The sequence below is a fragment of the Pongo pygmaeus genome, chromosome 7 (genome assembly GCF_028885625.2).
Source record: "Pongo pygmaeus isolate AG05252 chromosome 7, NHGRI_mPonPyg2-v2.0_pri, whole genome shotgun sequence".
Classification (NCBI taxonomy): Eukaryota; Metazoa; Chordata; class Mammalia; order Primates; family Hominidae; genus Pongo; species Pongo pygmaeus.
The window spans coordinates 65,663,653-65,690,591 of NC_072380.2; the positions used below are offsets into that span (position 1 = coordinate 65,663,653).

At 42.7% G+C, this 26,939-nt stretch overlaps 1 protein-coding gene across 4 annotated transcripts in view; it reads left to right on the forward strand.

Moving 5' to 3' along the window:
* Positions 1 to 26,939, forward strand: part of RGS20 (regulator of G protein signaling 20) — a 112,298-nt gene that overhangs the window by 82,128 nt on the left and 3,231 nt on the right. For 3 of the 4 annotated variants that reach the window (XM_054497698.2, XM_063668779.1, XM_054497699.2), the window contains 3 exons: positions 6,041 to 6,189; positions 14,724 to 14,807; positions 24,954 to 25,188. In XM_054497698.2, coding sequence (XP_054353673.2) covers positions 6,041 to 6,189; positions 14,724 to 14,807; positions 24,954 to 25,188 — 468 coding nt within the window. Of the gene's footprint in view, positions 1 to 4,897; positions 5,352 to 6,040; positions 6,190 to 14,723; positions 14,808 to 24,953; positions 25,189 to 26,939 lie in introns of those variants that run through there. The other variant, XM_063668778.1, reaches the window with a different exon arrangement.

The following is a 26,939-nucleotide window of genomic DNA, read 5'->3' on the forward strand; positions in this document are numbered from 1 at the left end:
AGACCAACTTAATGAAATAAAGTGTGAAGACAAGATTAGAGAAAAACGAATGAAAAGGAATGAACAAAGCCTCCAAGAAATATGGGACTATGAGAAAGACCAAATCTACATTTGATTGGTGTACCTGAAAGTGACAGGGAGAATGGAACCAAGTTGGAAAACACTCTGCAGGATATTATCCAGGAGAATTTCCCCAACCTAGCAAGACAGGCCAACATTCAAACTCAGGAAATACAGAGAACACCACAAAGATACTCCTCGAAAAGAACAACCCAAGACTCATAATCATCAGATTCACCAAGGTTGAAATGAAGGAAAAAATGTTAAGGGCAGCCAGAGAGAAAGGTCGGGTTACCCACAAAGGGAAGCCCATCAGACTAACAGCAGATCTCTCTGCAGAAATCCTACAAGCCAGAAGAGTGGGGTCCAATATTCAACATTCTTAAAGAAAAGAATTTTCAACCCAGAATTTTATATCCAGCCAAACTATGCTTCATAAGAAAAGGAGAAATGAAATCCTTTACAGACAAGCAAATGCTGAGAGATTTTGTCACCACCAGGCCTGCCCTACAAGAGCTCCTGAAGAACACACTACACACGGAAAGGAAAAATCAGCATCAGCCACTACAAAAACGTACCAAATTGTAAAGACCATCAATACTATGAAGAAACTGCATCAACTAATGGGCAAAATAACCAGCTAGCATCATAATGATAGGATCAAATTCACACATAACAATATTAAGCTTAAATGTAAACAGGCTAAATGCCCCAATTAAAAGACACAGACTGGCAAATTGGCTAAAGGTCAAGACCCAACAGTGTGCTATATTCAGGAGACCCATCTCACGTGCAGAGACACACATAGGCTCAAAATAAAGGCATGGAGGAATATTTACAAGTAAATGGAAAGCAAAAAGAAGCAAGGGTTGCAATCCTAGTCTCTGATAAAACAGACTTTAAGGCAACAATGATCAAAAAAGACAAAGAAGGGCATCATTACGTAATGGTAAAGGGATCAATGCAACAAGAAGAGATAACTATCCTAAACATATATGCACCCAATATAGAAGCATCCAGATTCATAAAGCAAGTTCTTAGAGACCTACAAAGAGACATAGACTCCCATACAATAATAGTTGGAAACTTTTACACCCCACTGTCAATATTAGACAGATTAACGAGACAGAAAATTAACAAGGATATTCAGGATTTGAACTCAGCTCTGGACCAAGCAGACCTAATATACGTCTACAGAACTCTCAACCCCATACCGACAGAATATACAGTCTTCTCAGCACCACACCACACTTATTCTAAAATTGACCACATAATTGAAAGTAAAACACTCCTCAGCAAATGCAAAAGAACAGAAATCACAACAAACAGTCTCTCAGGCCACAGTGCAATCAAATTAGAACTCAGGAATAAGAAACTCACTCAAAATCGCACAACTGCATGGAAACTGAACAACCTGCTCCTGAATGACTACTGAGTAAATAATGAAATTAAGGCAAAAATAAATAAGTTTTTTGAAACCAATGAGAACAAAGACACAACTTACCCGTATCTCTGGGACACAGCTAAAGCAGTGTTTAGAGGGAAATTTATAGCACTAAATACCCAAAGGAGAAAGCAGGAAAAATCTAGAATTGACACCCTAACATCACAATTAAAGAACTAGAGAAGTGAGAGCAAACAAATTCAAAAGCCAGCAGAAGACAACAGATAACTAAGATCAGAGCAGAACTGAAGGAGTTAGAGACACCAAAAAATCCTTCAAAAAATCAATGAATCAAGGAGCTGGTTTTTGAAAAGATCAACAAAATAGCTAGACCACTAGCCAGACTAATAAAGAAGAAAAGAGAGGAGAATCAAATAGACACAATAAAAAATTATAAAGCAGATATCACCACTGATCCCACAGAAATACAAACTACCATCAGAGAATATTATAAACACCTCTACACAAATCAACTAGAAAATCTAGAAGAAACAGATAAATTCCTGGACACATACACCCTCCCAAGACTAAACCAGGAAGAAGTCAAATCCCTGAATAGAACAATAACAAGTTCTGAAATTGAGGCAGTAATTAATAGCCTATCAACCAAAATAAAGCCCAGGACCAGACAGATTCACAACCTAATTCTACCAGAGGTACAAAGAGGAGCTGGTACCATTCCAAACAATAGAAACAATAGAAAAAGAGGGACTCCTCCCTAACTCATTTTGAATCCAGCATTATCCTGATACCAAAACCTGGCAGAGACACAACAAAAAAAGAAAATTTCAGGCCAATATCCCTGATGAACATCAATGCGAACATCCTCAATAAAATACTGGCAAACCGAATCCAGCAGCACATCAAAAAGCTTATCCACCACCATCAAGTCAGCATCATCCCTGGGATGCAAGGCTGGTTCAACATACGCAAATCAATAAACATAATCCATCACATAAACAGAACCAATGACAAAAACCACATGATTATCTCAATAGATGCAGAAAAGGCCTTCGACAAAATTCAACACCCTTTCATGCTAAAAACTCTCAATAAACTAGGTATTGATGGAACGTATCTCAAAATAGTAAGACCTATTCATGACACACCCACAACCAATATCATACTGAATGGACAAAAGCTGGAAGCATTCTCTTTGAAAACTGGCACAAGACAAGAAGGCCCTCTCTCACCACTCCTATTCAACATAGTATTGGAAGTTCTGGCCAGGGCAATCAGGCAAGAGAAAGAAATAAATGGTATTCAAATAGGAAGAGAGAGAGTCAAATTGTCTGTTTGCAGATGACATGATTGTATCTTTAGAAAACCTCATAAACTCAGCCCAAAATCTCCTTAAGCTGATAAGCAACTTCAGCAAAGTCTCAGGATACAAAATCAATGTGCAAAAATCACAAGCATTCCTATACACCAAGAAAAGACAAAAAGAGAGCCAAATCATGAGTGAACTCCCATTCACAATTGCTTCAAAGAGAATAAAATACCTAGAAATACAACTTACAAGGGATGTGAAGGACCTCTTCAAGAACTACAAACCACTGCTCAAGGAAATAAGAGAGAACACAAACAAATGGAAAAACATTCCATGCTCATGGATAGGAAGAATCAATATCCTGAAAATGGCCATACCTGCCCAAAGTAATTTATAGATTCAATGCTGTCCCCATCAAGCTACCATTGACTTTCTTCACAGGAAAAAAACTACTTTAAATTTCATATGGAACCAAAAAAGAGTTTGTATGGCCAAGACAATCCCAAGCAAAAAGAACAAAGCTGGAGGCATCACGCTACCTGACTTTAAACTATACTACAATGCTATAGTAACCAAAACAGCATGGTACTGGTACCAAAACAGAGATATAGACCAATGGAACAGAACAGAGGCCTCAGAAATAACGCCACACATCTACAACCATCTGATCTTTGACAAACCTGACAAAAACAAGCCATGGGGAAAGGATTCCCTATTTAATAAATGGTGTTGGGAAAACTGGCTAGCCATATGCAGAAAACTGAAATTGGGTTCTCACTCATAGGTGGGAATTGAACAATGAGAACACTTGGACACAGGGTGGGGAACATCACACACCAGGGCCTGTCGTGGAGTAGGGGAAGAGGGGAGGGATAGCATTAGGAGATATACCTAATGTAAATGACAAGTTAACAGGTGAAGCATACCAACATGGCACATGTATACATATGTAACAAACCTGCACGTTGTGCACATGTACCCTAGAACTTAAAGTATAATAATAATAAATAAATAAACATAAAAATAAAATTAAAAAAAAGAAAACTGAAATTGGACCCCTTCCTTACACCTTATACAAAAGTTAACTCAAGATGGATTAAAGACTTAGATGTAAGACCTAAAACCATAAAAACCCTAGAAGAAAACCCAGGCAATACCATTCAGGACATAGGCATGAGCAAAGACTTCATGACTAAAACACCAAAAGCAATGGCAATAAAAGCAAAAATTGACAAATGGGATCTAATTAAACTAAAGAACTTATGCACAGCAAAAGAAACTATCATCAGAGTGAACAGGCAACCTACAGAATGGGAGAAAATTTTTGCAATCTACTCATCTGACAGAGGGCTAATATCCAGAATCTACAAGGAACTTAAACAAATTTACAAGAAAAAAAACAAACAACCCCATCAAAAAGTGGGCAAAGGATATGAATAAAAGAAGACATTTATGCAGCCAACAAACATATGAAAAAAAGCTTATCATCACTGGTCATTAGAAAAATGCAAATCAAAACCACAATGAGATACCATCTCATGCCAGTTAGAATGGCAATGATTAAAAAGTCAGGTAACAACAGATGCTGGAGAGGATGTGGAGAAATAGGAATGCTTTTACACTGTTGGTGGGAGTGTCAATTAGTTCAATCATTGTGGAAGACAGTGTGATGATTCCTCAAGGATCTAGAACCAGAAATACCATTTGGCCCAGCAATCCCATTACTGGGTATATACCCAAAGGATTATAAATCATTCTACTATAAAGACACATGCACACATATGTTTATTGCAGCACTGTTCACAGTAGCAAAGACTTGGAACCAACCCAAATGTCCATCAATGATAGACTGGATAAAGAAAATGTGGCACATATACACCATGGAATTCTATGCAGCCATAAAAAGTGATGAGTTCATGTCCTTTGCAGGGACACGGATGAAGCTGGAAACCATCATTCTCAGCAAACTAACACAAGAACAGAAAACCAAACACTGCATGTTCTCGCTCATAAGTGGGAGTTGAACAATGAGAACACATGGACACAGGGAGAGGAACATCACACACTGGGGCCTGTCAGGGGGTGGGGGACTAAGGGAGGGATAGCATTAGGAGAAATACTTAATGTAGATGACGGGTTGATGGGTGCAGCAAACCACTATGGCACGCATATACCTATGTACTATGTAACAAACCTGCAGGTTTTGCACATGTGCCCCAGAACTTAAAGTATAATTTAAAAAATAAAAATAAATAAAATAATTAGAACAAAGTACAGCAGTATAGAGGATTAGGTAGTAATCAATAGGAACAGACAAATCTAATATTGAAATAGAATAATAGATCCAGAAATTAATTCCAAAGTCCTATTTATGGTTCTTTAACGTGTCCTTGATATTAGTTTGCAATTAGCTCCATCAAGAGATAGTATCCAACGTAAAATGGGCTTACCAATTTCTTGCTTCTCATGCTGCTTTTATATCTCTCTTCTTTCACATTCTTGGAGTCCGCAACAACAGGGCAGAGGCTGAAGGGCACAGATCTTTTGTGTCATATGGCTTGGCCTCCACTGAAGTAGGTAAGGGTGACCATCCCTGGTATGGCAAGACAGGTCTGGGCAGGCCAGTATGGCTCTCCTGCCTGGCTTCCTGGGAATAATTGGGCAATTACTCTGTACCAGGCGGGGTTCTGAATGCTTCCACGTCCCAGTTTCGATCACTTCTGCAAGGTGACCCAGCTAGGAAAGATGTGACTCCGGCCACTCTGGCCTCCAGGACTCCCCTCCTCTTCTGACCTCCCGTCAGCCTGCTGTATTAGCCGGGCCGCCCTTCCCATGTTGACCTCCTCCCATATCTGCGCGTTGGCCTCACAGGCAGCGTCATGAAGCTGCCATCATCCCTGTCCCCCTTTGGTTCAGGCCACAGGGATGCCTGGAGCTGGGAACGGCCCTGCGTAGCACTGACTGCAGAGTCTTCAGTGCATGTGTGTCTCTGTTTCCTTTAACTGTGAGCGCCTAAGGAGGGGCCTTCCATCTGCTAGTTTATCCCTGGAATGTATCTCAATGCTTGGCAGAGGATAAGCATTACGTGTTGGATACATTAATTGATCCTAAGATTCTAAGCACTAAATTTTACGAGAAGTAGCAAAAATGACCTGAATATAGTCGCACTGTATCTTTTCAATGATCCAAACAGCTGACTCCCTGGGCTTACGTCTTCATAACGCTGGAACCCCCTCCCGCCCCCTTTGTTCCTCTCCCTTTTGCAGCCAATGGGATCAGAGAGGATGGAGATGCGGAAGCGGCAGATGCCCGCCGCCCAGGACGCACCAGGCGCCGCCCCAGGCCAGCCCGGAGCGGGGAGTCGCGGGTCCAACGCATGCTGCTTCTGCTGGTGCTGCTGTTGTAGCTGCTCGTGGTAAGATTTGGGGCTTTTTAATTAATGTGCTCCTGACTGGGAAGTGTAATGTGCTTCTGACTGGGAAGAGGCACCCCCGAATAGCGGTGGCAGCTTATGGTTAATTCAATAAGTGTTTTTTAAGCAACTACTATATGCCTGACACAGAGGGACACCCCAGAAATAACAGCAGGCTGCATCTGTCTAGCTCTCAAGGGGTTTACGCTCAGATCCCTCAAATCAAGCCAACGTGTGTTAAACAACTAAAGAACAACCTCAGGTGGTTCACGATTGACTATCAACATTTGGGCAGAAATAGAAAGAATTGGACTCGGGGCACTCCTCTGGTAATGAAGGCTTAGGATCTAAGATAGGTCTTAAAGGTTAGGGCGATGAAGTAGAGGGAGCCTGGATTTTACCTTCTGCTGCTTCCATTTCATAAATTTTGTTTTGTTATAAAGAGAAATGTCAAAATATGTGTTTTAAATGAGACAAATATTAAAATATATGCTAACTTACCGGGTAGAGGAAGATGCACAGACAGTCATTGCTTTAAAAAGGAAAGAAACGACTTGAATGTAAAACATCTGTGACCCTTTGAGTAGCTGTTAAAGGTCTGGAGAAAAGGAGATAATTTACACCTAAAAATCATGGGAACTTTAGGTTACATCTTTGGAATCTCGGATATGAAAAGTGCTTATTGCCAGCCAAGTTTGTGAACCACTTTCAGCAATCGAATCATCCTAAATTTATGTAGGCTTGGCAATAAGTTAGACCAAGCCCTCTGTCCGGTAGAAAAGAAGAAAAACTGATAATGGACTGATCACAAACCGCGATATGGAACTAACAGAACTGATCCCTGGGGAGGAGATTGGAGGTTGAAAATGAAATGCCCAGGGAAGTTTGGTGGCTCCTGCCCAACTCAGGCTAGTATTCATTTCCAAGAAGTTCCAATCTGGTGGAACGGACACAGCAATAGAACATCCACCAGGGGGATCCCAATACCGATGGTCTCTTTATTCCCACAGCAAGAGGAAACATGTGGCCATGGGGCTGACAAGAGCTAGGCAGTGTCAAGGTGAGACTTCAGCCCCTGGTAGGAATCTGGACAGCTCTGCAGGAAGCCAGAGGAGAGGCGCTGCTGGTGGGCAGAGGAAACATGTGGGTGTCCAGGGCCTGCCCTAAAGGAGGAAGACACCAGTGATGGCCAGACTGCGTTTAGGGGCCTATATTCTCACTCTGCCAGTAGGTCTCAGTGCGGAAATGAGACCATCCTCCTAGAGATGTGCAGGATGTCCGGGTGCAGGTGAGACTCCAGCTGACATTCAAACCTTCCCTTCCCTCCTTTCTCCGCTGCCTCACGCAGGGTGTGGGAGGTGGCTGACATGCTGACCTTAACAATATATTGTCCCAGGATAGTGTAAGGCTAGAGGGCGGGGCAGGTCCCAGAGCAGGCTCCTCCTACAGGTAACAAGTAGGACGAATAAAATAAGTATCTGTACCTAAGACACTATCACCACCATCATAGCCAATACACTTCTGTAGCACTTAGGTGTGTGTAGAAGAGACAATAGAGCAATGTCTTCAAAGTGCTGGAGAAAAGTAACTGAAAACTTAGTCAAACCATAATTCAAGAGTATGGGTAAAATAAGACATTCTCAGACATATGAAGGCCAACTGAGTTTACTGCCTGCAAACCTAAAAGAACCGAAGAAAGGGCCTACTTCAGAGGAAAAAAAGGGAACCCAGAGGAAAGACTCAGGAAACAAGTAACAATCATAGATACAACGGTGTCAAATATTGATATAAAATGTGGCAATGAATTTTGTGTTAAGTGTGAAATCAAAGCTGTAAACAATCTCATGTCAATGACATACAAATCAAATAATTCAGACTTTTTCTTAGAAAAAATTATTATAATAAAATTCTTTCAAAAGTAATGTTATTCATAATTAGTCCAAAAGTACACCCTATAGTTTTAACATCAGTGAAAGACAATAAATCTAGAAAACCTTACCAACATATGATAAAAGTGACATCAGCAAAGGAGAAAATGAACTATTCAGTAAATAGCAGGATACTTGGTATTTGGGTACCAACTCATCCCCACTGATAGGACTTTCTCAGTTTTAGCACTGAAAGTTCCCACAGCCCAGAAAACCTGAAAACCCTAGGCAAACCAGGAAAATTGGTCATCCTGCTTGGTATTCAAATATATAAAAATGTATTTATATTCCTACATAGCACCATATACAAAAATCAATTCCCACCTTAAAAAAAAAGATCAGCTGGGTGCGGTGGCTCACGCCTATAATCCCAGCACTTTGGGAGGCCGACGTAGGAGGATCACGAGGCGGGCCGATCAAGAGATCGAGACCATCCTGGCCAACATGGTGAAAACCCGTCTCTACTAAAAATACAAAAATTAGCCAGGCACAGTGGCAGGCATCTGTAATCCCAGCTACTCAGGAAGCTGAGGCAGGAGAATTACTTGAATCCAGGGGGCAGAGGTTGCAGTGAGCCAAGATCACGCCACTGTACTCCAGCCTAGGCGACAGAGTGAGACTCCATCTCAAAAAAAAAAAAAAAGGAATGAGTGGCCTGGTGCAGTGGCTCATGCCTGTAATCCCAGCACTTTGGGAAGCCAAGGTAGGCGGATCACCTGAGGTCAGGAGTTCGGGACCAGCCTGGTCAACATGGTGAAACCCCATCTATACTAAAAAAAATACAAAAAATTAGCCACGTGTGGTGGTGCATGCCTGTAATCCCAGATACTTGGGAGGCTGAGGCAGGAGAATCACTTGAACCCAGGAGACAGAGGCAGCAATGAGCTGAGATCGCACCATTGCACTCCAGCCTGGGCAACAAGAGCGAAACTCTGTATCAAAAAAAAAAAAGGAATGAAGTCTTGATACCACCAAAATACAGCATGAACTGTGAAAACATTGTGCTAAGTGAAAGAAGCTAGATACAAAAGACCACGTATTTTATTATTCCACTTACATGAAATGTCCAGAATAGGTAAATCCATAGAGACAGAAAGTAGATTAGCAGTTGCCTAGGAATAAGGAAGATAGAGTTACTGCTAATGTGTACAGAGTTCCTTCTGGGGATGATGAAATGTTCTAAAATCATGGCAATAGTTATACCACTCTGTAAATATACTAAAAGCCATGGAATTATACAGTTCAATTTGGCAACTTGTATAGTGTGCAACTTATATCTTTTTTTTTTTTTTTTTTTGAGATGGAATCTCGCTCTATCGCCCAGGCTGGAGTGCAGTGGTGTGATCTCGGCTCACTGCAACTTAAGCCTCCCAGGTTCCAGCAATTCTCCTGCCTCAGCCTCCCAAGTAGCTGGGATTATAGGCATGCACCACCATGCCCAAATAATTGTTGTATTTTTAGTAGAGACGGGGTTTCACCATGTTGGCCAGACTGGTCTCGAACTCCTGACCCCAGGTGATCTGCCCGCCTCGGCCTTCCAACGTGCTGGGATTACAGGTGTGAGCCATCAGGCCGGCCAAATTATATCTTAATAAAGCTATTTTTAAAATATGTTTGACAAAAGATACCAAAAATAAAATGAAAAGATAAAACATATTCAGATAAGATAGTTACAATGCAATTAACAAATAATTCATATCCAGGATAAAGAACATTAAAATACATTAATAAATAACAACCAAAAGAGTAAGCAAATGAAATGGAACAGAAAATAATCTGCTTGTATTTCCTACCAACAAGGATCAGAAAAATGAAAGTTAAATATACACCCTTTTAAAATCTATATGTGGCAGATCACCTGAGCCCAGGAGCTCGAGATCAGCCTGGGCAACATGGTGAAACACCATCTTTACAAAAAACACAAAAATTGGCCGGGCGCAGTGGCTCACGCCTGTAATCTCAGCACTTTGGGAGGCCGAGGCAGGTGGATCACCTGAGGTTGGGAGTTCGAGACCAGCCGTACCAACATGGAGAAAACTCGTCTCTACTAAAAATACAAAATTAGCCAGGCATGGTGGCGCATGCCCATACTCCCAGCTACTCAGGAGGCTGAGGCAGGAGAATTGCTTGAACCTGGGAGGTGGAGGTTTCGGTGAGCTGATATTGCGCCATTGCACTTCAGCCTGGGCAAGAAGAGCAAAACTCCATCTCGAAAAATAAATAAATAAAAAATAAAACACAAAAACTAGCCAGGCATGGTGGCGCACACCTGTAGTCCCAGCTACTCAGGAGGCTGAGGTGGGAGGATCGCTTGAGCCCAAGGAGGTTGAGGCTGCAGTGAATTATGATTGTGCCATTGCACTCCAGTGTGTGTAACAGAGTGAGACTCTGAAAAACTAAAACAAAAAAATGAAAAGAAAAACCTATACCCTGGAAAAACTTCTCACACCCCTGCAAAAAAAGGAGACATGTATGAGAGGATTCACTACAGCATTCATCTGAGTGAGAAAATTTTAAAATGGTTCTAAAGGGCATAGACAGGAGAATGGATGAATATATTGTGGTATAGTTATACAATCCACTACCATACAGCATTTAAATTCATATACTAGAAAAACAAAACTAAACAAATAAATAAGTTAGGCGTGGTGGCTCACGCCTGTAATCCCAGCACTTTGGGAGGCCAAGGCAGAAAGATTGTTTGAGCCCAGGAGTTCGAGACCAGCTGGGGCAACATAGCGAGACCATGTCTCCACTAAAAAAAAAAAAAAAAAAAAAAAGTTAGCCAGGCATGGTGGCATGTGCCTGTAGTCCCAGCTACTCTAGAAGCTGAGGTGGAAGGATCACTTGAACCCAGGAGTTCAAGGCTGCAGTGAGCCATGATCATGCTACTGCACTCCAGCCTGGGCAACAGAGTGAGACCTTGTCTCAGAAATAAATAAATTCATATGCTAGAGTGAAAAAAAACAAATTATAAAGCAATACATGTTACATAATTACATTTATACTATGTTTAGAAATATGTTTATGAATATAATATAGTAGCGTAATTATGAATTGGAATGGTAAACAGTAAGTTAAAAATGGTGGCTGTCTCTAGGGTAAAGAGAGGAAGAAATGAGATGGGGAAAAGTACACAGCAAACTACAACTGTTTTAATAGTGAATTTCATTGTTTTTTTTTCACCACACTTTTGAGATTTATCCCTATTAATATACATAGTCAAGTCAATTTTCAAGAAAGGTAAATGGAAATTTGTTTTCTAAGTGCTTGTGAATTTTTCTCAACATTTTGTTGTAAGGCCTTCTGGTATTTAGTGTTATAAGGGAAGGCATGCTGATTCTTGTTCACTTGAATATAAAGTTTTCTTCCTTTCTAGTAAGTTTTCTCTTTATCACTCAAAATTTTACCAAAATATATCTGGCCATGGGTCTTCTTTTACTGAAACTTCCTAAAACACAGCGAGCAACTGTCTTGGCTACTATAGACATCTTCTAGTTCTGCTGTAACAGTAACAGTGGACTGAGGTAAAGAAAACTTCACAAAAAAAATTCTTCTCTTTTTCAAAAACACATTGTCTCTTTAAAACATTCTTACTTGAAATGAGGGAAAAAGTGTAACAAAGCTTAAATAAGTTTGCATTATTTAGTTTGCAGTACAGCTTCTGGTTCTCTGAGGAATCTCCTGTCAAATTCATCTCTTTTTTTCTCTGCTTTTTCATACCCGCTGAGCAGTAATGTGTTCTGCTTACAAAAGAAGCCTCGGAAGTCATGCAGAGAGCATACCACTCAGATGCCTCTCAAGTTTTTTTTGGTTGGATTTTTTTTTAAAGAAGCCATTATTTACTGAAACTATTTAGCCCTGACATCATGAAAGAAAGAAGTCAAAAGGGTTCCTGCATTTCTAATGATTTTGCCTTTAAAGAAAAATAGAGCTACACACACACACACACACTGAAAATTTATAAAACAGTTGTGCTAAAAACAGGCTGAAAAACTTTTATAAATTAAAGAGTGTTAAGAAAAGATATAATAAAGAATATAGAAAATACAGTAGCAACAAGATAAATAAAACCCAAATTGTCAGTGATAAAATCCATTTTTATGTTGATGGGATGCTGAAAGCATTCCTGCAAAAATCATGAATAAGGCAAAATGTCCACAATCTCTACTACTATTTAACAATGTATTTGGACAGGCGCGATGGCTCATGCCTGTAATCCCAACACTTTGGGAGGCCGAGGCGGGCAGATCACAAGGTCAGGAATTCAAGACCAGCGGGACCAACATGGTGAAACCCCGTCTCTACTAAAAATACAAAAATTAGCCGGGCGTGGTGTTGCATGCCTGTAATCCCAGCTACTCAGGAGGCTGAGGGAGGAGAATCACTTAAACCCAGGAGGCGGAGGTTGTAGTGAGCTGAGATCACACCACTGCACTCCAGCCTGGGCGACAGAGTGAGACCCCATCTCAAAAAAAAAAAAAAAAGTATTTTAGATGTTAGCTAATTAGACAAGAAAATTAGAGGCCTGAGAATTGGAAATAAAGAGGTAAAATTCTTCCTATTTGCAGATGAAACCCAAAGAGAATTATAGCTATAACTGATACAAATACAGAACAATTCAGAAATAAGAAGCATATAAAATTATCATTAAAATAATACTCTTTAGGCCTCAGATCTTAAAATAAAGATCACTTCCATTTCAATAATAAAATGCAAATAAATCAATTTAGAAATAGTCAAAAGATCTGAATACACATCTCTCCAAAGAACATGTACAAATAGCTAGTAAATGCATGAAAAGATGTTCCACATCAGTAGTCATTAGCAAGATGCAAATCAAAACCACAATGAAATACCACTTCTCACCCACTTATGAAGCTAGAATAAAAAAGACAACAGTAACTGTTGGCAAGGACACGGAGAAATTGGATCTCTCAAATATTACCATGTGAAATGGTGCAATTGCTTTGTAAAACAGTTTGGGAGTTCCTCAAAATGTTAAAACTCAAGTTACCATATGACTCAGCAGTTCTACTCCGAGGTTTCTACTTGAAACACAAATATATGTTCGCACGTACTTGCACAGGAATGTGCATAGCAGCATGATTCATGCAGCCAAAATGTGGAAACAACCCGAATGTCTATCTGCTGATGAATGGACAAACAAAATGTGATGTGTCTATCCAAACAATGAGATATTATTCAACTGGAAAAAGAAATGAAGTGCCGATACATGCTACGGCATGGGTTAAGTGCAAAAACATTACGCCAAGTGAAAGGAGACAGCCAGCAAAGATCACATATGGTATGCTCCAGAACGGGCAAATCTATAGAGACAGGAAGCGGACTCGTGCTTGCCTAGGGCCGGTAGAGTGGGAAGATACAGGTGATAAGCAGTGACTACTTACTGGTGGGGTTTCTTTTGGGGGTGATGACAATGTTCTGGAATTAGATGGTAGGGATGGTTGCACAACTTTGTGAGTATACTAAAAACCACTGAATTGTACACTTTAAACAGATAAACTTGACGTCATATGAATGATAGCTCAATAAAGTGATTAAGAAAGTGGCTGGGCACGGTGGTTCATGCCTGTAATCCCAGCACTTTGGGAGGTCCAGGTGGGTGGATCACTTGAGGTTAGGAGTTTGAAACCAGCCCAGCCAACATGGTGAAACCAAATACAAAAATTAGCCGGGCATGCTGGCACATGCCTGTAGTCCCAGCTACTCAGGAGACTGAGGCACAAGAATCGCTTGGTTGCAGTGAGCTGAGATTGCACCACAGCACTGCAGCCTGGGCAGCACAGCAAGACTTCGTCTCAAAAAAAAAAAAAAATAGCATTCATATTACAACAATAACCAGTTAGAAGATGAGATAAAAGTACAAATTCCATTTACGACAACAACAAAAATACTTGGAATAAGTTTATAGACAAATGTATAGAATGTGTATAAGAAAAACTCTTTAGAGAAATACAATAGATTTTGATTATGCACTTTCTTAGTTTTCTCTACTACTTTTGTATATGTGCCTGTAAATATATGAAGCCTCCATTTTGACTGGAAACAAAGCCTAGAGGATGTATACTTTTTAAGATGCAGAAAATGAAATGAAACCCCAAAACATTCCTGACAGTCTTACTTTTTTACGATTTTCATTTTTTTAATTTTTGTATTGAATACAGACAGGGTCTCACTATGATGCCCAGGCTGGTCTTAAACTCCTGGCCTCAAGTGATCCTCCTGCCTTGGCCTCCCAAAGTGCTGGGGTTACAGGCATGAGCCACCGCACCCAACCCTTTTTTACTATTTTCTAATGAATGTTTTTATTTAAAAAATCATTATTCTAAGTAAAATTGAACACAATAATTTCTAACTCTTTCTCAATAGTAGATACCACAATGTTATAAATAATTTCTATTTCTAGTACCTTATTGTCACACTTTTGGTTTGCTTGGGAAAACTAACTGGGGTCATTTTTTTTTCCAAGTAGAGGAAGAAATTCTATTAATACTTGGGGATCTGAAGTTCCTTTAAAATATTTGTAAAAAATCTTTTCTTGGCAGGGACTGAGCTGTCAACATGTGAATGTCTTTTTTTTTGCAGTCTCACTGTTAGAAACCAGGAAGATCAGAGGCCCACAATAGCTTCCCACGAACTCAGAGCAGATCTTCCAACCTGGGAAGAAAGGTGAAATCACACGTTTTTTTTACCTCACTAAACTAACAGAAATACTAACCTCTTTCTTTTCTTTGCCTTGTATGTTTCAACAGAACACACACTTTCTCTAACTACAATTTAGTAACATCCAATCATTATGTGGCCTCACATTCCTCCCCTGCAGAATTCCATTCATCGTGTGACAGGGAGAGAAATCAGTTCCATTATTAGTCTAATCCCTTTGCTAACTGCAAATACAAATAGATGCTTCCTAACAAAACATATTATGTTATTTTATTTTTATATAATATACTTTTAAAAATAAAAGTATATAATTTTATATAAGATATAGTATATATGTATATATACTATATATGATATAGTATATATATTTAAATATACTATATGTAAGATATAGTATATATATTTATATACACTAGATATATACTATAGTATATATATACACTAGATATATACTATAGTATATATATACACTAGATATATACTATAGTATATATATACACTAGATATATACTATAGTATATATATACACTAGATATATACTATAGTATATATATACACTAGATATATACTATAGTATATATATACACTAGATATATACTATAGTATATATATACACTAGATATATACTATAGTATATATATACACTAGATATATACTATATATATACTAGATATATACTATAGTATATATATACTAGATATATGCTATAGTATATATATTTATATATACTAGATATATGCTATAGCGTATATATATACTAGATATATGCTATAGCGTATATATATACTAGATATATGCTATAGCGTATATATATACTAGATATATGCTATAGCGTGTATATATACTAGATATATGCTATAGCGTATATATATACTAGATATATGCTATAGCGTATATATATATACTAGATATATGCTATAGCGTATATATATACTAGATATATGCTATAGCGTATATATATACTAGATATATGCTATAGCGTATATATATACTAGATATATGCTATAGTATATATATACTAGATATATGCTATAGCGTATATATATACTAGATATATGCTATAGTATATATATTTATATATGCTATAGTATATATATTTACATATGCTATATACTATAGTATATATTTACATATGCTATATACTATAGTATATATATTTACATATGCTATATACTATAGTATATATATTTACATATGCTATATACTATATATATTTACATATGCTATATACTATATATATTTACATATGCTATATACTATATATATTTACATATGCTATATACTATATATATTTACATATGCTATATACTATAGTATATATATTTACATATGCTATATACTATATATATTTACATATGCTATATACTATAGTATATATATTTACATATGCTATATACTATAGTATATATATTTACATATGCTATATACTATAGTATATATATTTATATATACTAGCTATATACTATAGTATATATATTTATATATATTTATATATATTTATATATATTATATAAGATATATATTTATATATACTATATATAAGATATAGTATATATATTTATTGGTCATTTACAAAAACTTGGATTTAAACATTTGAAAATATATATCCTTCTCAAGCAAACATGAAACAGTTATATTTTTAAAATAAAAGTATATTATATAATATACGGTGGCTGGGCACGGTGGCTCACACCTGTAATCCCAGCACTTTGGAAGGTCGAAGCGTGTGGATCACCTGAGGTCAGGAGTTTGAGACCAGCCTGGCCAACCTGGTGAAACCCCTTTTCTATTAAAATATAAAAATTAGCGGGGCGTGGTGGCACACGCCTGTAATCCCAGCTGTTTGGAAGGCTGAGGCAGGGAGAATTGCTTGAACACCAGAGGCAGAGGTTACAGTGAGCCAAGATTGCACCACTGCACCCCAGCCTAGGAGACAGAGCAAGACTCCGTCTCAATCAATCAACCAATCAATCAATCAAGGGAGAGGGAGAAAGAAAAAGCTATAGATGCTTGCCAAAAATTAAATGGTATATAAGTAAAGAAAGTGATCTAACCTCTAAGAGAATAAACACTGTTAACACATTTCTTTTTTTTTTAAGATGGAGTCTAGCTCTGTCACCCAGGCTGGAGTACAGTGGTGCAATCTTGACTCACTGCAACCTCCGCCTCCTGGGTTCAAGCGATTCTCATGCCTCAGCCTCCCAAGTAACTGGGATTACAGGCGCCCACCACCATGCCCAGCTAATTTTTGTATTTTTAGTAGAGATGGGGTTTCGCCATGTTGCCCAGGCTGGTCTCGAACTCCTGACCTCAGGTGATCCGCCCACCTCGTTCTCCCAAAGTGCTAGGATTACAAGTGTGAGCCACTGCGCCCAGCGTGTTAACACATTTCTTTAAAAAATGACCTGGAGGATTTGAAAAGAAATAGAAGTTTTAAAAATGAAATATTATTGTTCAAATTTTTAAAAAATTGATGATTGAAATAGATTAGATACAACTAAATAAACAATTAGTGAACCTGAAGGTATCCAAAAAGACCCACGTAACAAGGAGATTGAAACACAGTTTGAGTTTCCCTTATCCAAAATGCTTGGAACTAGAAATGTTTCAGATTTCAGATTTTTTCAGATTTCAGAATATTTGCATTATACTTACCAGTCGAACATCCCAAATCCAAAAATTCAAATATTCCATTGAGCATTTCCTTTGAGTGTCATGTCAATGCTCAAAAAGTTTCAGATATTGGAGCAATATGGATTTTAGATTTTTGAATTTTGGATGTTCAACCTATATAAAAAATCAGTTAAAATAAATGGAGGATAGAATGATAAGAATTGACATTAATCTTTTTTTTTTTTTCTAGACAGGATCTCATTCTGTCACCCAGGCTGGCATGCAGCGGCACAATCTTGGCTCACTGCAACCTCTGCCTCCTGTGTTCAAGTGATTCTCCTGCCTCAGCCTCCCGAGTACCTGGGACTACAGGCATGGGCCACCACACTCGGCTAATTTTTCTGTTTTTAGTAGAGACGGGGTTTCACCGTGTTGCCCAGGTCGGTCTCAAACTCCTGAGCTCAAGTGATCTGTCCACCTCAGCCTCCCAAAGTGCTGGGATTACAGGCCAGAGTCTGTTTTTATCCACTAATCTATACTTCTTCCTCATACTAGCAGTAAACAAAATAGACTTAAAAAAAAAAAAATTTTAGCTCTCCCTCTCCCTCTCCCTCTCCCTCTCCCTCTCCCTCTCCCTCTCCCTCTCCCTCTCCCTCTCCCTCTCCCTCTCCCTCTCCCTCTCCCTCTCCCTCTCCCTCTCCCTCTCCCTCTCCCTCTCCCCTCTTTTTTCGGTCTCCCTCTCCTTCTTTTTTCGGTCTCCCTCTCCTTCTTTTTTCGGTCTCCCTCTGTTGCCGAAGCTGGACTGTACTGCCGGGATCTCGGCTTGCTGCAACCTCCCTGCCTCGGGCTCCTGTGACTCTCCTGCCTTGGCCTGCCGAGTGCCTGGGATTGCAGGCGCGCGCCGCCACGCCTGAATGGTTTTTGTATTTTTGGTGGAGACGGGGTTTCGCCGTGTTGACCAGGCTGGTCTCCAGCTCCTGGCCTCGAGTGATCTGCCTGCCGCGGCCTCCCGAGGTGCTGGGATTGCAGACGGAGTCTCGCTAACTCAATGCTCAATGGTGCTCAGGCTGGAGTGCAGTGGTGTGATCTCGGCTCTCTGCAACCTCCACCTACCAGCCTCCTGCCTTGGCCTCTTAAAGTGCTAAGATTACAGCCTCTGCCCCACCGCCACCCCGTCTAGGAAGTGAGGAGCGTCTCTGCCTGGCCGCCCATCGTCTGGGATGTGAGGAGCCCCTCTGCCCGGCCGCCCTATCTGGGAGGTGAGGAGCGCCTCTGCCCGGCTGCCACCCCGTCTGGGAGGAAGTGAGGAGCGCCTCTGCCCGGCTGCCCCGTCTGGGAGATGAGGAGCACCTCTGCCCGGCCGCCCCGTCTGGGAGGAAGTGAGGAGCGCCTCTGCCCTGTTGCCCTATCTGGGAAGTGAGGAGTGCCTCTGCCTGGCCGCCACCCCGTCTGGGAAGTGAGGAGCGCCTCTGCCCGGCTGCCACCCCATATGGGAAGTGAGGAGCGCCTCTGCCCAGCCGCCCCTTCTGGGAGGTGAGGAGCGCCTCTGCCCAGCCGCCCCGTCTGGGAGGTGAGGAGTGCCTCTGCCCGGCCGCCCCGTCTGGGAGGTGAGGAGCGCCTCTGCCTGGCCGCCACCCCGTCTGGGAGGAAGTGAGGAGCACCTCTGCCCAGCTGCCCCATCTGGGAAGTGAGGAGCGCCTCTGCCCGGCTGCCACCCCCTATGGGAAGTGAGGAGCGCCTCTGCCCGGCCGCCCACTCTGGGAAGTGAGGAGCGCCTCTGCCCGGCCGCCCACTCTGGGAAGTGAGGAGCGCCTCTGCCCGGCCGCCCACTCTGGGAAGTGAGGAGCGCCTCTGCCCGGCCGCCCCGTCTGGGAGGTGAGGAGCGCCTCTGCCTGGCCGCCACCCCGTCTGGGAGGAAGTGAGGAGCGCCTCTGCCTGGCCGCCACCCCGTCTGGGAGGAAGTGAGGAGCACCTCTGCCCAGCTGCCCCATCTGGGAAGTGAGGAGCGCCTCTGCCCGGCTGCCACCCCCTATGGGAAGTGAGGAGCGCCTCTGCCCGGCCGCCCACTCTGGGAAGTGAGGAGCGCCTCTGCCCGGCCGCCCACTCTGGGAAGTGAGGAGCGCCTCTGCCCGGCCGCCCACTCTGGGAGGTGAGGAGCGCCTCTGCCTGGCCACTCCGTCTGGGAAGGGAGGAGCGCCTCTGCCCGGCCACCCCGTCTGGGAGGTGAGGAGCGCCTCTGCCCGGCTGCCACCCCGTCTGGGAGGAAGTGAGGAGCACCTCTGCCCGGCTGCCCCATCTGGGAAGTGAGGAGCGCCTCTGCCCGGCCGCCACCCCATATGGGAAGTGAGGAGCGCCTCTGCCTGACCACTCCGTCTGGGAGGTGAGGAGCGCCTCTGCCCGGCCGCCCCGTCTGGGAGGTGAGGAGTGCCTCTGCCCGGCCGTCACCCCGTCTGGGAGGAAGTGAGGAGCACCTCTGCCCGGCTGCCCCGTCTGGGAGATGAGGAGCACCTCTGCCCGGCCGCCCCGTCTGGGAGATGAGGAGCACCTCTGCCCGGCCGCCCCGTCTGGGAGGTGAGGAGTGCCTCTGCCCGGCTGCCACCCCGTCTGGGAGGAAGTGAGGAGCATCTCTGCCCGGCCGCCCCCTCTGGGAAGTGAGGAGCGCCTCTGCCTGGCCGCCACCCCGTCTGGGAGGAAGTGAGGAGCGCCTCTGCCTGGCTGCCCCATCTGGGAAGGGAGGAGCACCTCTGCCCGGCCGCCACACCGTCTGGGAAGTGAGGAGCGCCTCTGCCTGGCTGCCCCATCTGGGAAGGGAGGAGCACCTCTGCCCGGCCGCCACACCGTCTGGGAAGTGAGGAGCGCCTCTGCCTGGCTGCCCCATCTGGGAAGGGAGGAGCACCTCTGCCCAGCCGCCACACCGTCTGGGAAGTGAGGAGCGCCTCTGCCTGGTCGCCCCGTCTAGGAGGTGAGGAGCGCCTCTGCCCGGCCGCCCTGTCTGGGAGGTGAGGAGCGCCTCTGCCTGGCCGCCACCCCATCTGGGAGGAAGTGAGGAGCGTCTCTGCCCGGCCGCCCCGTCTGGGAAGTGAGGAGCGCCTCTGCCCGGCCGCCCCCTCTGGGAAGTGAGGAGCGCCTCTGCTCGGCCGCCCCCTCTGGGAAGTGAGGAGCGCCTCTGCTCGGCCGCCCCGTCGGGGAAGGGAGGAGCGCCTCTGCCCGGCCGCCCCGTCTGGGAGGTGAGGAGCGCCTCTGCCCGGCTGCCACCCAGTCTGGGAGGAACTGAGGAGCGCCTCTGCCCGGGCGGCCCCGTCTGGGAAGCGAGGAGCGCCTCTGCCCGGGCGGCCCCGTCGGGGAAGTGAGGAGCGCCTCTGCCCGGGCGGCCCCGTCGGGGAAGTGAGGAGCGCCTCTGCCCGGGCGGCCCTGTCTGGGAAGTGAGGAGCGCCTCTGCCCGGCTGCCCTGTCTGGGAGGTGTACCCAACAGCTCCGAAGAGACAGCGACCATCGGGAGCCGGCCATGAGGACGATGGCGGTTTTGTTGAAGAGAAGGGGAGGAAGTGTGGGGAAAGGAAGGAGAGACCAGATTGTTGCTGTGTCTGTGTAGAAAGGGGTGGGCATAGGAGACTCCATTTTGTTCTGACTAGGAGAAATTCTTCTGCCTTGGGATACTGTTGATCTATGTATGGCCTTTCCCCCAGCCCCCTGCTCTCTGAAACATGTGCTGTGTCAACTCAGGGTTAAATGGATTAAGGGTGGTGCAAGATGTGCTTTGTTAAACAGATGCTTGAAGGCAGCATGCTCTTTAAGAGTCATCACCACTCCCTAATCTCAAGTACTCAGGGGCACAAACACTGCAGAAGGCCGCAGGGTCCTCTGCCTAGGAAAACCAGAGACCTTTGTTCATGTGTTTATCTCCTGACCTTCTCTCCACTATTATCCTATGACCCTGCCATATCCCCCTCTCCGAGAAACACCCAAGAATCATCAATAAATACTTCAGAAATTAAAAAAAAAAAAAAAAAAAAAAAAAAAAAAAAAAAAAAAAAGAAAGCAGCAGACACAAAATGTCACGTATTTCTATAAGACACCCAGGACAGGCAAATCTATAAAGACAGAGGTAAATACTGGGTGCCTGAGGTTCTGGGCATTGAGGGGAAATGGGGAGTAACTGCTAATGGGTACAGAGTTTCTTTTGTGTGTAATAAAAATGTCCTAAAATTACAAAAAAAAAAAAAAAAAAAAAAAAAAAAAAAAAAAAAAAAAGGAGCAAGAGGAAACTTTCTGGGATGATGGCAATCTTTATCTTGATTTAGGTGATAGTCACACAGGTGTATACGTTAATCAGAATGCACTGGCTGTACATTTAATACTTATACATTTTACTATATGTAAACTATATCTCAATAAAGTATTTTAAAGAATGCTCAAAAAAAAAAAAAAAAAAAAAAAATTTTAAAGCACTTTAGGGACAGTGCAAGTCACTACTAGAACATTAAAGGATTTAGCTTACTAGGAAAGTGTAACAACTTGTTTGTACCTAATAAAATAATCTCAAACATAAAAAGCAAAAATTGCTAGAGCGAGACATTTACAAATCTGCTAACGATAGAGGGAGATTGCCACATTCCTTTCTTAGTTACTGGTATTTCTAACAGATAGAAATTTTAGACAAATTATAGAAATTTGGGCCAGGCACAGTGGCTCATGCCTGTAGTCCCAGCAGTTTGGGAGACCAAGGATGGGGGAAAGCTTGAGTCCAGGAGTTTGAGACCAGCCTGAGCAACATGGCAAAATCTCATCTCTACAAAAAAATACAAAAAATAATTAGCTGGCTATGATGGTGCGTGCCTGCAGTCCCAGCTACTCTAGAGGCTGAGGTAGGAGAGTCAGTTGAGCCCAGGAGGTCGAGGCTGCAGTGAGCCATGATCACACCACTACACTCCAGCATGGGCAACACAGTGATACCCTCTATCAGAAAAAAAGAAAAAAAAAAAAAAACGAGGAGAAATTAATTAATAAGCTATATTTATTGGTCATTTCCAAAAACTTGGATTTAAACATTTGAAAATATATATCCTTCTCAAGCAAACATGAAACAGTTATGACAACTGACCAAGCATTACCTTATAAAGTATCTCAATAAATTTCAAGGAACATAATTAATCAAACTGTATTGACACCAATACAATTCAAATAGAAGTTAGAAATTAAAAAATAAAGCCAAGCACTGTGGCACATGCCTGTGATCCCAGAACTCTGGGAGGCCGAGGCAGGCGGATCACCTGAGGTAAGGAGTTTGAGGCCAGCCTGGCCAACACGGTGAAACCCCGTCTCTACTAAAAATACAAAAATCAGCTGGGGGTGGTGGCACGCACCTGTAATCCCAGCTAGTCAGGAGGCTGAGGCAGGAGAATCGCTTGAACCTGGGAGGCGGAGGTTGCAGTGAGCCGAGATCGTGCCACTGCACACCAGCCTGGGCAATAGAGTAAGACTAAAAAAAAAGAAATTAAAAAGTAAACTAAAAATCCTCGTATGTTTGACATTTATTTTATTTTATTTTATTTTACCTTATTATTTTTTTTTGAGATAGAGTCTTACTCTGTCACCCAGGCTGGAGTGCAGTGGTGCAATCTCGGCTCACCACAACATCTGCCTCCCGGGTTCAAGTGATTCTCCTGCCTCAGCCTCCCGAGTAGCTGGGATTACAGGCAATGCCACCATGCCCAGCTAATTTTTTTTTTTTCTGAGACAGAGTATTGCAGAGGTTGTGGTGAACTGAGATGACACCACTGCACACCAGCCTGGGCAACAGAGCAATACTCTGTCTCAAAAAATAAAAATAAAAAAGAAACTTAATGTTGGGTGGAAAAAGCAAGTTGCAGAAGACAACATACAGTCAACCATTTTGATAAACTTAAAAAAACTGGCTGGGCACAGTGGCTCACACCTATAATCCCAGCACTTTGGGAGGCCAAGGTGGGCGGATCACCCGAGGTCAGGAGTTCCAGACCAGCCTGGCCAATATGGTGAAATCCCATCTCTACTAAAAATACAAAAAATTACCCGGGTGTGGTGGTGAGCACCTGTAATCCCAGCTACTTGGGAGGCTGAGGCAGGAGAATCACTTGAACCCAGAAGGCGAAGGTTGCAGTGAGCTGAGATCGTGCCATTTGCACTCCAGCCTGGGCAACAAAGAGAGACTCTGTCTCAAGAAAAGAAAATAAAGAAATAAAAACTAAAGACTACATTTTTCAGGATTACATACATACATTTGAAACTATGGAAACAAGATAAAAGAGATATTAAGGATCATTATTAAGCTATGTTTTCTGATCTCAATATAATTATGACAGAAGTAAGAATTAACTCAAAGGGGTAAGCCCAAAATCAAGTATAGCAGTTCCCTAGAGGACGAAGCCAGGAGACAGTAGCAAGTAGAAGTAGAAGGAAAATAAATGCAACATTATCATTCTGGTTCTTAAGGAAAATGGTGCATTCATAAGTGTTCATTTACACTGGAGACTTGGAAAGGTGGATGGGAGGGTGGGAGATAGGTAAGGGATGACAAATTACCTAATGAGTACAATGTACACTATCCCATTGATGGCTACACTAAAAACACAGGCTTCACCACTGTGCAATATATCCATGTAACAAAAGTGCACTTGCACCCCCTAATTATATTTTTTAAATGTTTATAATTTTTTTATAAAGTGAGCCAGACGCAGTGGCTCACACCTGTAATCCCAGCACTCTGGGAGGCCAAGGTGGGCGGATCGCTTGAGCCCAAGAGTTTGAGACCAGCCTAGGCAACATAGTAAGACCTGACTCTACAAAGAATACAAAAAGTTAGCTGGGCGTGGTGGCACGTGCCTGTAGTCCCTGCTACTTGGGAGGCCAAGGAGAGAGAATCATATGAGCCTAGTTAAGTCGAGGCTTCAGTAAGCTGTGATCATCACACCACTGCACTCTAGGCTCAGCAACAAAGCGAGACTGTCTCAAAAAAAAAAAAGTGTTCATTTTGTTGTCACCTTTGAACAGTACAGCGGTGGCATTTATAACTTGCATTTATATTACATATATTCTTTCTCAAATATTACGTAATTTTAAAATATATTAAACAGACACTTGCTCTATTGTTCTAGAGGTTTAATGTTGTCAAATCTGACTTAGTTCTGTCGTAGTACAGAACTCATCACAGATGATTAGGAAGTTTTGGGTCAGATGGTTGTAGGATTTTTCTTTACATTTACAGTTTTTAAAATATTTCAAGATGTGCCCATTTGTAAACAAGCATGTTCTTAGTTATTCTAGCAACTTGGTTTGCAAGCCTTTTGGTACGCAATCCAGCAAAAAATTTGAAAGTATCATATTCATGTGTTTTTCCCAAAGGTTTGAGGAAATGAGAACAGTTCTTTCCCTTCCTAAAAGGGCCTAAATGCATATATTTTTCATTCTTGGAGGAGGAAAAGATATGTTTCTAATGATGAAATTCCAATTAACTACCACTAACAGTTCCCTTTTGCCCCCTCTCTTTTGGTCTCCACGAAGCCCTGCTCCTACTCTGGAAGAAGTCAACGCCTGGGCTCAGTCATTTGACAAATTAATGGTCACTCCAGCAGGAAGGAATGCATTCCGTGAATTCCTCCGAACAGAATTCAGTGAAGAAAATATGCTCTTCTGGATGGCCTGTGAGGAACTGAAAAAGGAAGCTAATAAAAACATTATTGAAGAGAAAGCAAGGATAATCTATGAAGACTACATTTCTATACTTTCTCCTAAGGAGGTATGTGACCACGAAATGCCTTTTCCCGAGGCTGTTGGTAAAATTATTAACTTGGTGCAAAAGTAATTGCCATAGGCCGGGCACAGTGGCTCACACCTGTAGTCCCAGCACTTTGGGAGGCTGAAGCGGGCGGATCACCTGAGGTGAGGAGTTGGAGACCAGCCTGACCAACATGATGAAACCCCGTCTCTACTAAAAATACAAAAATTAGCCTGGTGTGGTCAGGGGCGCCTGTAATCCCAGCTACTTGGGAGGCTGAGGCAGGAGAATCGCTTGAACCTAGGAGGCAGAGGTTGCAGTGAGCCAAGATTGTGCCATTGCACTCCAGCCTGGGTGACGACAGCGAAACTCCATCTCAAAAAACTAAACAAAAGTAATCACTTTTTTTTTTTTTTTGAGATGGATTCTCACTCTGTCGCTCAGGCTGGAGTGCAATGGTGCGATCTTGGCTCACTGCAACCTCTGCCTCCCGGGTTCAAGCGATTCTCCTGCCTCAGCCTCCAGAGTAGCTGGGATTATAGGCGTGCACCACCACACCCGGCTAATTTTTGCATTTTTAGTAGAGACAGGATTTCACCATGTTGGCCAGGATGGTCTTGATCTCTCGACCTCGTGATCCACTTGCCTTAGCCTCCCAAAGTGCTGGGATTACAGGCGTGAGCCACCGTGCCCAGCCTCGCTATTACTTTTAACTTTTTCCAGAAAAATGCACAAAATTTTTCACCGATTTCAGAGGACATTTGGAGCCCCTCTGCAGGTCCACAGTCAAAGGGATCTGAATACCATGAATGCGGGTGCAGCTGTTTTCTACATTTTGCAGTTGATGTTCTGGGTCAAGCTGAGCATGACCAAACAGCTGCATCCACATTCACGGTTTTCAGATCCCTTTGACTGTGGACCTGCAGAGGGGCTGCAAGTGTCCTCTGAAATCTGTGAAAAGTTTTGTGCATTTTTCTGGAAAAAGTATCCCCTGGAGTCTCCATTTGACACTGAACACTGTTTACAAATATTACACCCTAAGATGTTCCTTTAAATAAAATTATCTTGTTATTCTGAGAAAAATCTTGTATTTAGGTATCTTGATGTTATAGAGCAGCAGCATCACAGATGTGATACTGAGGCTGAAAAGGTTTTCCCCAGGCTGGCCTTTTCACATTCAAGAAATTATCAGATGAATGAGATTGGGCAAGTTTCCACCTGTCAGTGTTTCAGTTTCTTCAAATCTAAAATGTAGGAGGCCACCCCTGGCACAGTGGCCCACTTCTGTAATCCCAGCATTTTGGGAGGCCAAGGCAGGTGGATCACCTGAGGTCAGGAGTTCGAGACCAGCCTGGCCAACATGGTGAAACCCCATCTCTACTAAAAATACAAAAAATTAGCCGGGTGTGGTGGCATTCACCTGTAATCCCAGCTACTCAGGAGGCTGAGGCAGGAGAATCGCTTCAACCCGAAAGGCAGAGGTTGCAGTGAGTAGAGATTGCGTCATTGCACTCCAGCCTGGGCAACAAGAGCAAAACTCTATTTCAAAAAGATAATAATAATAAAATAAAATTTAGGAGGTCAGATTGTTCTCAAATTGGGTGCCTTGTAGCTCTAATTATAAAACTATTGGTTATTTCCTACTATGTGCCGACAGGAATATCAGGTTGAAGAAGCAGGGCCTCTCCTGTCATGGAGCTCCCGGAGATGTGGGCGGACAGACCAGGACCCCTGGCCACACGCTCAGCACTCACTGGGGCTCGGGGGTGAGC